The 12542-nt window shown below is 43.1% G+C and overlaps 1 protein-coding gene across 1 annotated transcript in view; it reads left to right on the forward strand.

Annotated features, from left to right (window-relative positions):
• Positions 1-12542, forward strand: part of galnt1 (UDP-N-acetyl-alpha-D-galactosamine:polypeptide N-acetylgalactosaminyltransferase 1) — a 40650-nt gene that overhangs the window by 24208 nt on the left and 3900 nt on the right. Inside the window, exons 3-10 of the mRNA XM_083990482.1 lie at positions 845-984; positions 1087-1255; positions 6540-6706; positions 7425-7552; positions 7669-7748; positions 8098-8268; positions 10335-10452; positions 10957-11137. Of these exons, the coding sequence (XP_083846608.1) occupies positions 846-984; positions 1087-1255; positions 6540-6706; positions 7425-7552; positions 7669-7748; positions 8098-8268; positions 10335-10452; positions 10957-11137 (1153 nt within the window). The 5' untranslated portion in view covers position 845. The remainder of the gene's footprint in view (positions 1-844; positions 985-1086; positions 1256-6539; positions 6707-7424; positions 7553-7668; positions 7749-8097; positions 8269-10334; positions 10453-10956; positions 11138-12542) is intronic.

The raw sequence follows: 12542 nt of genomic DNA on the forward strand, positions 1-12542 counted from the left end.
GCTGGAGGAGAGAAGGAAAGGGGAGCAGAGGAATTTTAATGTGTCTGTCTCTCGCTGCCTGCCAAAGAAAAGCAATTACTATCACAGCTCCTTTCTCTGCTCTGCTCTGTGTGCGTGTGTGTGTGCGCACTTACCTGCGGGGGTGGGTGTGTGTGTGTGTGTGTTTGTGTGTGTGTGTGTGTGTGTGTGTGTGTGACTGCACTTAAGCACACAGGGATTTGGTATGTTAAATGTACAAAGGGCAGATTGGTTTGTACACTGCAGGGTATTTGGGAACTCTTGATACTGTAGATGTCTGTTTCCACCGTATAACTTTCCTTGACACTTGAAAGCAGTTAAATCATTGCTCAGATGCCATAAAACATCCATTCCAAAACACAGATGTTCAGTGCGCTTATAATGCTGCAAGACGTTCACCCAACTGATAAACTTGGACAAATGCCAACATAGCTTTATTATTTTTTCCTCTGGAGTGATGTTACCCAAAAAAAAACAACAACGCACAATGTCCATTTTGAGGCTCTCTCCTGGTGTGGAGGTGACCATTTGGAGAGACGCTGACAACAGCCGACAGTCAGATAAGAGCTAAGAGAGAGACAGACAGGCAGGCAGAAGGACAGATGGAGGTGGTGAAAAGATACTTAGGCAAAGAGCTGTGGGAGGGGTGGAGGTTGAATGGAGTGCGGGGGGAAAAAAGGAAAGGAGATATGAGAATAAATGGAGAACGATCTCTGCAGAGCTTTGGAAAATGCTGTGATTGTGTTTGCAGCTCACCATCACTTCTCACCTCAGGCGCCGCTTTAATGTCTTTTGTCTTCCTTTTTCCCTTTCGGTTCATTTTTAGGATGCGGAGGTTTGCCTACTGTAAGGTGGTTTTAGCCACCTCTCTGGTGTGGGTGATGCTGGACATGTTCATTCTGCTCTACTTCAGCGAGTGCAACAAGTGCGATGACAAGAAGGAGAGAGGACTACCCGGGAGAGACGGTGAGGGTTTTACACACACATGCATGTGATCGCACCGACACACTCTCACATTATCCTGCATCCTCTCTGATCAATTCCATGTATGTGTGGTTTTTATGGTAGATACCCTCACCAGGCCGCGGGACGGGCCCGGTGAAGGGGGGAAGCCTGTGGTGATCCCCAAGGAGAATCAGGAGAAAATGAAGGAGATGTTCAAGATCAACCAGTTCAACCTCATGGCTTCTGAGATGATTGCCCTCAATCGTTCGCTGCCTGACGTCCGCCTGGAAGGGTGAGCAGCGTCTCTGTCACTTAACTCCTTAAAAGGCTGTCAGTCTGGCCCAAAGCCTGCGTGAGTCACAGTCTCACAATGAGCCACAGTTCAGGTTAGTTAGACAGACATTTGGTAAGTTGCATAAGTTGTGGTAGAGAGGATTTTATGAACAACAACAACATTTTTTTTTTACTATATTACTCTGCAAGTGACTTATTAAAATAACTTAAGCAATGTATAGAAATAGACAAAGGAAACATCAAGATTAACACAACATAAATGTTTATCTTAAAAAAACTGGCAATATTGCTACAACTTTATAACGTATAGATACACCACAAACAAGTCTAAGCACATAAATTGTCACGCTAGACAGTGAAGCAGACAGGGTGTGGTGCATTTTATAGGGAAAAAAGTCCTAACTCTACCCTAAATACTGATAGTGCACACAGTATGTACAAATATGAACTGTCGTTGTATACTGTCCTGCAGTTAGTTAGCTAGTGAAGTAAAATCTCTTTCTATTCTCTTCCCGTGCACTACCAGGAAATGATCAAATATGAGCGTGACAGTCGAACTGCAGAGACAGCAGAATTTCTTTCCAAAGGTTTAATACTTTTAGTTTTGTTTTATGTCGTCTTTCACACAGCTGTCTCCCTATCATTTAAAATGTAGTTCAGTTTTTTCCAGCTATGAGCAACTCCGTTTCTTTCCTGCAAAGCATTTTGTAGTTTTAGCTGTGCTGTGTTTTTTAGGTACAATTTGTTTGGGCTGGTGTGAAAGCTGTCAGTTGTGCTCTGGTTGACTGAACCAACTGACCTAGACACCTGCAACCTGGTCTGCCCTGTGGACCACGATGGTCTGTGTAGTTTGAAAGCAAACCACTCAACCACAACCACCATTTAGGCCATTTAGGGTTAGGGTTATCCAAAAATACAGTTGTTTATAATAAGGAAACTGGATATGCTGTACATAATTTCCTGTTAGATAATTTGTTAAACATGATGAAGCAACATGATGGTGCACATGTGTATCAGGGACAATAGACAAAATCTATTCCGCCTGCATCCTCCTCATGTTCCCTAATTCACTCAACATTAATCTATGCTGTGCCTTAGGCAGTCATAGTAAGTACTGTTCTTTGTGACACCAGATAAATGAATGAATGAATGAACTTGAACGTTAATAGTTCTTGTGTCCGTTAAAAATCAGTGTGAAAACCATTGGTATGCATATTGACTGATCTTAAAATATATTTTATTTTGTCACAGACTCAAAACTGCTTGGTATTAGTAATAGAATGGGGTCATGGCTACTAGCTGGTAGTTTGTATATGTGGTAACCTTATGCTTTGTCAGTGGGTGTTGCTAAAAGGCCCAACCAGCAAAATGATGACATTTTTCTCCGTTCTCCTTGTCCTATCAAACGGTCCTATCTGTCCCGTCCTATCATATCAAACTGCCTTTCTCACAACTAACAGCTCATTGGTTCCCCCTAAAGAATTACCCCCCTCTTTCCTGTTTAAACAGGAAATACATGACATCAAGGAAGTAATGACACCATTCCACAAGCTCTTGAGGCAAACGACACACACATTGACCTCTGGTGTTATGTGCCTTAAGCTGTCTGCCTTTTACTCACCCACCAAAAAAAACAGTGCATTTTAAGAATAATGATGATAAAATAGTTTATTTTCCTTTAGTAATGCTTGTTAGTAGGTGTCGCAGAGGCCCTTCTCCTCTTTAAAGAGGACTTTAGTGTGAGCAGCACCAGTGGCTGCAGACTGTTCATTCTTCAGGCAGGGAGGCAGCAGAGTGGAAGACATGTCAAGGTTAGTTCAAGCAGGTGGAAACCAGCTCTGTCCTCCATCCTGCTTTGCCCCTCTTTTTCACTTCAATAGAGGAACATGCATAGATCAGTAACAATGGTTTTCGGCCAACAGAAAGACGGACTGACTGACAGACAGATGCAAGACTTGACAGGCAGGGGCACATGCACACTAGACAGGCAGGAAAGAAAGAGGACATTGATCCGTGAAATGGGTTTTAGTCTTTGAGCGAGAGTTGATTACTAGGTGTGTTTTCACTCAGCCTTCTCTCCGTCTATCTGCTTTTCCAATTAGGAGATAAGAAAGAGTCAATATCGAGTAAGGGAATGTGTGCCTGTGTGTGGAGGCACGTATACGTTGTGTTTTTATTTCTGTGTATGCATGTTTATGTGTGTGTGCACATGCTGCAGGTTTTTAGGGAAACTGGATTCATCATAGCCAAGCAGGTTGCCACTTGCCAAAATTTGGAAGCAGAAACTTAGTGATGGTTTATTGTCAGCAGGATAGCCATAGAGTGTAAATGCCTGTGTGTGTGTGTGTGTGTGTGTGTGTGTGTGTGTGTGTGTGTGTGTGTGTGTGTGTGTGTGTGTGTGTGTGTGTGTGTGTGTGTGTGTGTGTGTGTGTGTGTGTGTGTGTGTGTGTGTGTGTGTGTGTGTGTGTGTGTGTGTGTGTGTGTGTGTGTGTGTGTGTGTGTGTGTGTGTGTGTAAATGGTGTTGGGTGGATCTGCAGTATATGAAAACACTTTCCATAACCACACCTCCCAGAAAACTTTTTTTCCCCCTCATTTAGGTTCTGACTTCAACATTATGAGAACATGCTGTATACGTACACGCATGTGTCAGTGCATGTTTGTAACGTTGCAAAAGTCTAGCTGTTTAATGAGAACCAGTTTGCCCGCCCATCCCAAACATCCCCACAACCCAGCGACTGTAGAAATGGCCTTTAGCTCATTATCCTGTTTTGCTGTTGCCAAATGTTGATCCACCACCCCTGAATGTTTGGATATACACGACTTACAAGTCCTCAGTTTTGTAAAATCAACATCATGTGACACACTGAGTGAGTGTGTGTGTGTGTGTGTGTGAACACATGTTGCTTTGGTGGAAACACAGAGGTCTTGTTTTCCATCAGCTGCACAGCAAAGATCATGTGCAGAGAGCGGAAAGTCTTGGAGGTTTTTTTTATTTATTCCGTCTTTGTGCTTGTGAAACAGAGGAGCGGGAAATAATGAACTGACGTAAATAAATTTTGAAAGACTCCAAGGGTGTCTCTGTTTTTACAGTGAATCATCCTGTGTGTGTGCGCGTCAACCTCCCTTCCTTGCAGAGGGTATTAGCATGCTCACCGCAGCCTGAGAAACCACCGTGTGTGTTATTTAACATGCTCCAGAAGCAGCTGCAGGATGGAGTATATGCCTGACCTCCTCTCCTCTGTCGGCGTTACATTCCTTCTGTCAGAAACAGCGGTGGAGAAAGAGGAAGCGTTGCAGTGCGCTGGAAGATCACAGGGGGGGAGGGAGTTGTGAGGATGGAGGAAGAGCGATCATATTCCATTTTGCTATTGTGATTGTTGTACTGTATCTGTCAGAGGGAGGAAGTCAAAGGCTGGTTTCAGTTTTGTCATCAAGAGATAACGGGTTCCTTGACTGTGAGGCAGCGAAATGTCAGACAGGCTTGTGTGCAGGTATCAAAGCAGGCTGTAGTGTTTCTTGAACTACAGCTGTGTGCCAGTCTCCTGTCATCCTAACACGTGTTCCTCGGTAAAACTCAGTTGTTGTTGTTTTTTAGAGTAACTTTTAACATTCATTCGGAATTGGATGTAACTATATTTGGTGCCATCTGTTGTGCAAATTAATCCATCTGTAATACCTGTGATATTCCCAATGATTAAAGCACATTTTATAGTTGCTTGTTGAATATTAATTGATTGTTTTGGCTGGTGAGATGAGCACAAAAGACACGTGCAACAAGAAAAGGTGGCTATGAGGGCACAAACTTTCATAAAGCTTTGCCAAAATGGTGATTTATTTGCGACACTTGTGGTTGTACAGTGATTTTTTTTTTTTTCAATCTGTGAGTATTGCAATGTACTATATGAATTGTGCACTCATCTCTACAATATCTACTGTGGTCTTCATAACATTGAAATAAAACTCCCCATAATGTCATCAATCACTCTGCAGTGAGAACCCACAAATTGAAAGATTGTCTTTCTGGTAACGTCAAATCTGATTTTGTGAGCCAAAGTAATAAAAGTGTTTACAAGCTGCAAGCTAGGGAAGGGCATTGGGGATAATATCTTCTGTTACCGCATTTGGTTCCCTAATGTGATAAATATATATACAAAAAACAAAAAACAGCAGCAGATTTTCTGGAAAAGTTCACTTCACTAATCAATGTATAGATAAAATAACCAGACTGAGTGAGATGAGTACTGCATTATTATAATACAGTGACAACAACACAGCCACCCTCTGTGAAGTGTGACCGAGCGAGGCTGGCTACGTCAAAACAAGTCTCTGCAAGTGGATTTTCTTATTAATATTAAATGAATCAGTGTTTAATCAAAATTACCTGTAAAGCCTCTGCTTTAGGACATGGACAGGTGTAATTAAAACAACTCAAACTCATGGGCACAAATGATGCAGAATAACTTGTATAATGACAGTTAAAACAAAGTTGTTGTTTTTAGGAAATAGTTTGGAGGACAATTAAATACGCCTGTGACCCAGTCTTCACTAATATCCATCTTCTCATGTCTGTCCACACATGCCTGCTTCCCTCTTTTAGACATTAACATCCTTCTCTGTCTCAGTAACAGAATTTGATTTGTGCACTCTACACCGCTTTCATAATGACTCACACTTTTAATTAGCATCACCATTCAACTGTCATTATGTTGACCCACTATTCCTCTGCATGTGCGTGTGTGTGCGTCTAAATTTGGGGATATATGCTCGGTTGCTTGCTCATTATTCATCCTCCGTTGTCATTGTTTGAAGTCGATAAAAATACGATTTTTCACCAGGCCATAAATGATGAGTTAATTAACGCAGCGACTCCATGACTGACTAATGAGGTTTAGTTGAAATTAAAGTCCCGACAGTTTCCCTCCTGTTCAGCCCTCTCTTGTGCAGGCTCACTTTAGCTGCAGCTCTGTCTGTAGCAGTCTCTTGCAATCAGACAGAGGCTGGATTGTGATGTCTCTACTAGAGTGTTTTTCTCCTTTCTCCCTCTGTCTCTGTCAGCTCAGATTTGTCTGTGTTTAAAGTCTATGTCTTTACTTACTGCCAATGTGTCTCGTAGTCTAACCAGTGTCTTGATGTACTTCGTTTCGACACTGTTTTCATTTTTTTAGTTTGGGGGACAATCGCATGCATGGTGGCATTGAATATCTTTGTATCATTCGGCATTGGCAGCAAGGTTTTGTCATTAAAGTCTTTATTCTGATTGTTGTATATTCTCCCCCCGCAGGTGCAAGAACAAGTTATACCCCGATAATCTCCCTCGCACCAGCGTGGTGATTGTATTTCACAATGAGGCGTGGAGCACACTGCTGCGAACCGTCCACTCCGTCATCGACCGCTCTCCACACACACTGCTAGAGGAAATTGTCCTGGTGGATGATGCCAGCGAGAGAGGTATGTGCGCGCACACACACACACACACACACACACACACTGCAGATAATTCCTCCAGTGCCTCTTGTTTGGGGCTTAGCCTATTTTTGTTTAGAGAGCTGCTGTATGATTTTGCTGGGTTTCAGTGTGTAGTTGTGTGAGATTGTGTGTGTTTTTAGTGTGTGCGTGTGCGTGTGCGTGTGCGTGTGCGTGTGCATGTGCGTGTGCGTGTGCGTGTGCGTGTGCCCAACAGCCAGTCAGCATATATGTGCTCTGTGTGCCACTCTTCTCTTTGCAATGCTGTTAATCCCTGTTTGGGGGAGATTAGGTCTTTAATTTGCCAGCCGCAGGGATTACACTCTGTTATTACCCTCAATCCCCCCACCACCCCACCCAACCCCCCCAGCCACCACCATACAGCACCATCACACCCAATGGGACCTCAGGTTTGATGGTGCAAGTCAGGGTGTGTGTGTGTGTGTGTGTCTGTGTCTGTGTGGGGAGGGGAGCTCTCTGCAGGTAGAGGGGATGTTGGCGAGCATGCTAAAGCACCTGCACACAAGCTAAACTACCAGCTTTGATCTCTGCTGGTAAAAAAAATGAATAGATTGGAGGACGGACTTGTAAGCCTGCTGCTGCCGTGTGTGTGTTTTTGTCTTGTCTGGTGTTTGGGTTTGTGTGTGTGTGTGTGTGTGTGTCGTATCCTCTTTAATTCATACGTGGTTGATGTGTGTCTCAGATTTCCTAAAGCGACCGTTGGAGCAGTACGTCAGAAGGCTCGAGGTCCCTGTCAGAGTCGTGAGGATGGAGCAGCGGTCTGGACTTATCCGTGCTCGTCTCAAAGGAGCATCCATCTCCACCGGCCAGGTGTGTGTGTGTGTGTATCTACACGCACGTCCGTGACATCCAATAGCCAGTGACCTGTTCTCCATATGGTGTGTGCTCTGCGGGGTTTGTCTAATGTTTTCCCTCCTTGTTTTTAGGTTATAACCTTTCTGGATGCTCATTGCGAATGCACAACGGGGTGGCTGGAGCCTCTGCTCGCTCGCATCAAGCAAGACAAGTGAGACACACAAACGCAAAAGACACACACACCATTGGCAAGCATTTAAAAAAAAATCAATAAACTATTGTTGAGCCTGCAGGGGGCTTGTCCTTGTGTTTATTTGATGCTTAATTACTCATTCTGTGTTTAGTGCCTCACACACATATAAAGAAAATGTAAAGGTGGTGTAAGTGGGTGTAATGAGTGATGGCTGATGGGAAGTCACAGCATGCACTGTTGTTTAAATGCATTTTGTTCTGGAGGTGCCACACCTCAAAGATGAGCACTTAGTCGCGATTGATGACCACCCAAGGTTATGAACAGCAGGTTGATGTACTGTGTGTGTGTGTGTGTGTTTGCGGTTTAGGAGAACAGTGGTATGCCCTATCATCGACGTGATTAGCGACGATACATTCGAGTACATGGCGGGATCTGACATGACTTACGGAGGCTTCAACTGGAAGCTCAACTTCCGCTGGTACCCCGTACCCCAGAGAGAGATGGACCGCCGCAAAGGAGATCGCACACTCCCTGTCAGGTGAGTGATGCAGCAGGACAGACTTGTAACTGAATCATCTGGGTTTGACTAACAGTGTTTAACTTGAGCGAGTTGTACAATCTCTGCCAGCTTAAGGGCTAATGTGGTTCAGCTGACTCTGACCTCTGACCTGAGAGTTTCCCTGCAGGCGCCAGGCCTGAGTCATGTCAGTGTTATAACCAACTGCCTGTGTCAGTGAGCTATTTAGAATAACATAAGCTGCTGGCTTTATAAGCACCGACGGGCATCCACAATTGATGTGTGCAGAATCATACTACACCATTTAATTTTCAGCATAAAATGTTCTGGAGGCCACAATAAACCTTCCTCTGTAGCTAAAGTCAAGATGTTTATGTAAGGTTCTGTGTAATTATGTTCCCTGTACCGTTTCTCATGACCTAGGCCTTGGAAGTAAAATCAAGATCATTTCTGCTTGTCTATCATCTCTTCTTCCTGCTCTTGTTTCGAAGCTTGCTTGACGCCATTATCCAAGGTCACACACATAATATATCTTATGTAACACTCTTTGCCCCTGTTTTCGGTTGTTTTTCCCAGCTTTGAGTGACAAAGTTTCCCTAAGGGTGTCCTGTAAGTGGCCTAAAAAACAAAAAGTGGGTTGTAATGGTAGGGCAGGAAATTAAGAAGTACTTTGCTCTAATGACACAATTTGCATAAATGTTGTCCTGTTGCAAAGCGGTCACACGTTATTGGGCAGACTTGGCTATCGCACATAAACAATGAGAGATTTCAGGAGGAAGTGTGTTGATTGGCTTCGAGCTTCAATAAGGCTCACATAGTAGAGACTGTGGCGGTGGGAAAGCACTGTGTGATTTCAACTTGTCAGACTTCCATTCGGTGTTAAATGGCTGTCATTATAGTTATCAAGGGGATTGCTCTTAGTTGGCAGGGCATGGCAAACTGCAGGCCTGTTGTCGTCACACCCCGAGAGGCCTCAGCGAGCGACCGTTCAGGAGCAAACCTCAGCAGCACAACTGGTCGTTACAGGCTCCTCTACCTTATAATTTACTGTCCTGTGCAAAAGTCTGAGGTCACTGGGAAAGATTCTCTTTACAGCTATTGGACAGAAAAAAAACACAGCACGTATCCAAGGTCAAAGCAAGACTTACGAAAAATCCTCTGAACATATTAAATGACCTTGTGTCAATTAGATGCTGCAAATCCTCCAGAACAAAAAGCAGAGAGAATTTACCACAGGATGAGCTGGAAAAAAACCCACAGTAGTCTATGATAGAAATCCGCTCCTCATATTCTGAGTGCGAATTACTAACCCTTTATTCACCTTTTTTTTCCCACATCTTTATTTATGGTAGCAGTGGTCGTGTTTATTTCAATGTCATGCCGTGCTTTTAGATAATAGATATTATTTTCGAGTGGTAAACACTCACCGTTTATATAAATGGCTTTAATTAGACATTGTTTTTGGCTTCGACGCACATGTCAAAGATTCACTGTAAATTAGTAGGGGTTTTTTGTTTGCTTTGCTGTGATGTATTTGAGTCTGTGCTGCGTAAGAGAGCTTTGATATGTTACAGTAAAAACAAAAACACTCACATGTATAATTAATATCCTCATAATTTGCTGCTTTTAGCTCTACTGTTATGTGCATTGTTTAACAAGAGGGTATTTGTTTCCCTTTTACTTCTGCATTGCCTGTTATTTCCCTGCAAAAACAGACCAGCTGTGTGCGCTCAGGTTTTGTGTGTTGACAAGCAAACTTGTATGTTTAATGAAAGCAATAACAGACGGCAAGAAAAATAATCCTGACAAAGGAGGAAGCCATTCTGTGAGGGAGAGAAATAGACGGCAAGCCTTAAGGCCATTTAACTCTGACATGGCCATCACAACAACAGAGAGAAGTGAGCTGAAAAACAGAAAATGGACAAACAGGAAAATGGCAAAGAACAGGGGGGGTGAGAGCAATGAAATATAAAACTCTGATGGGATCTCTAGATACTGGGTGACCTTTAGAAAGCAGGCCTTAAGTGGATTAAGTGGCACTGACTTACCTCACTCTTGATGTACCCTGTTCTCCTGCCTCTCTCCAGGACTCCCACCATGGCTGGCGGCTTGTTCTCCATAGACAGAGATTATTTCCAGGAGATCGGCACATATGACGCAGGCATGGACATCTGGGGAGGGGAGAACCTGGAAATCTCTTTCAGGGTGAGTGAACACACCCACAGGCAATTGACATAACTTCTTCCATTCAGGAATGGCACTGGCACCTCAGGTTCAAAGTCACTCATACAGACACATTTGAGGTTTAGTTCTAACTGCTCTGACTAAATTGGCGACTTGACAAAGATTTTGTCAACATTGAGTCAAACTTATTCACACTGTCACAGCTCAGACAGCATCAATCTGTGAAACACTGTGACTCTTAACTTCTTTTAATCTTCTTTCAAAACTAGTAATTTCATCCTTTGGTAATGTCCGATCTGGTTCCTCATTATTGTTTTACATATTTAATTCGGTCACTGTGTATAATGTTGATTCAAGAGGTTTCTCATTCCACACACTTTATTATAACGCTTACATTGATTTTTCTTATTTGTCTTGTAAAGCAAGTTAGGTGTTAAAATAAACCAAGTATCATTATTATTTATATAAATATGTCATTATCTTCCAGCAGAGTACAAGTGTGCATGTGTGTGTTGGTCTCCACAGATCTGGCAGTGCGGTGGGACTCTAGAAATTGTCACATGCTCTCATGTGGGTCACGTGTTCAGAAAGGCAACGCCCTACACGTTCCCCGGAGGAACCGGACAGATCATCAACAAAAACAACCGACGCCTGGCAGAAGTGTGGATGGATGAATTTAAAAACTTCTTCTACATCATCTCTCCTGGTGAGTTGGGCCATGTCTGTTTGTGTTTGCGTGGGAAAGCGTGTGTGTGTGTGTGTGTGTGTGTGTGTGTGTGTATACACATATGTGCTCATGTGTGGAGGTTAATCTCTGTGGCAGGTGTGATCTATCCATTAACCCAGTGACAGTGCGATATTGCAGTTGCAACCCAGCAGTGCAGGACTAGGGGGGCGGCGAGTAATTTCACGCTACGAAGCCCCAGTTAACTCACTCACACACACACAAGCTGGCAGAGAGAGACAACCAGAAGTAAAGCAAAAACTCCCTCAACAACACTAATATTTTCAGACGTTAGTAATTCCTTCACTAACTCAGTTTAGACCTGCAGATGTAAACACGTCGATGTTGCCACGTCCCCAAGTAACAGCTGCTGCAATCACCTGCTCACGGCGACTTCTACAGTTAAAACACGTAGTGTGATAGTTTCACTGAACTGTCAGTTTGTTTTTACATCATTATTTGGTGTGGAAGCGCCGGAGTGGTAAAGTGGTCTTGTCAGATATTTTCAGTTTGGCAGGGAGATCATTTTGCCAGGACCTGTTCATAGTATCTGATTTATCGGTAAAGTCATTGTCAGTAGACAGAAGAATCTACAGTTTTCCAAGATAAACACATTATAATACAAAGCCGATGTTTTTGAAAAAATGATTTTACCTAGAAACTTTAATAATAAGCTCATTAACTGTCATGTTTTTATGTGATTTAGCTTTGTCTTGTTTGAAGTGAAAGTCATCCATGTTACATTTTTTATGTTCCTATCCTTCATGTAAATGTTTTTTATTGTTTGGCTATTATAATTCATGTGAGTGGACCTCTAACCACCTGTATGGCTTGTGGCCCTTTTTATCTCTTTCCCTACATCTGGCAACGATAGATTACATCACCATTCTTAATCCAGCCCACTAAACTCTGATTGGCTCAGTTGCCTTTCCAAACAGGTCATCAATGAGGACATCAGCAGACGAATATACAATGTGGGGATAAAATTTAGAGACAACAAGTCAGAGGTCTGGAAGTGCCTGTTTCCTGCTCTTTCTCAGCCAGACTCGGCCTCAGTGGTGTGTGAGGCTCATGTGAAACATTTAGACTTCATTGTCTTTACTGGAATCCCCCCCCCACTGCCGTCTGCAAAGAAACCAGCTCCACCTGATCTTAAAATGATTTGATACTCAACAAATCGATTTTTCTTCGGAGTAGCCCTTCAGCATTCAGCTTTTTCCAAGCACTTGACCATCTAACAAGTGAGCTCTGCCATTCAGTGATACTGTGTGGGTGTGTGGGTGTGGTCATGTTCTGTTTTACCAATGACACCATTTCAATAATGCTTCAATGGAAAACTGCATTGAAAAGCCTTCCAATGACAAACCCAGGGCTGTGTGAATGTAGT

The sequence above is a fragment of the Trachurus trachurus genome, assembly GCF_905171665.1.
Source record: "Trachurus trachurus genome assembly, chromosome: 16".
Classification (NCBI taxonomy): domain Eukaryota; kingdom Metazoa; phylum Chordata; class Actinopteri; order Carangiformes; family Carangidae; genus Trachurus; species Trachurus trachurus.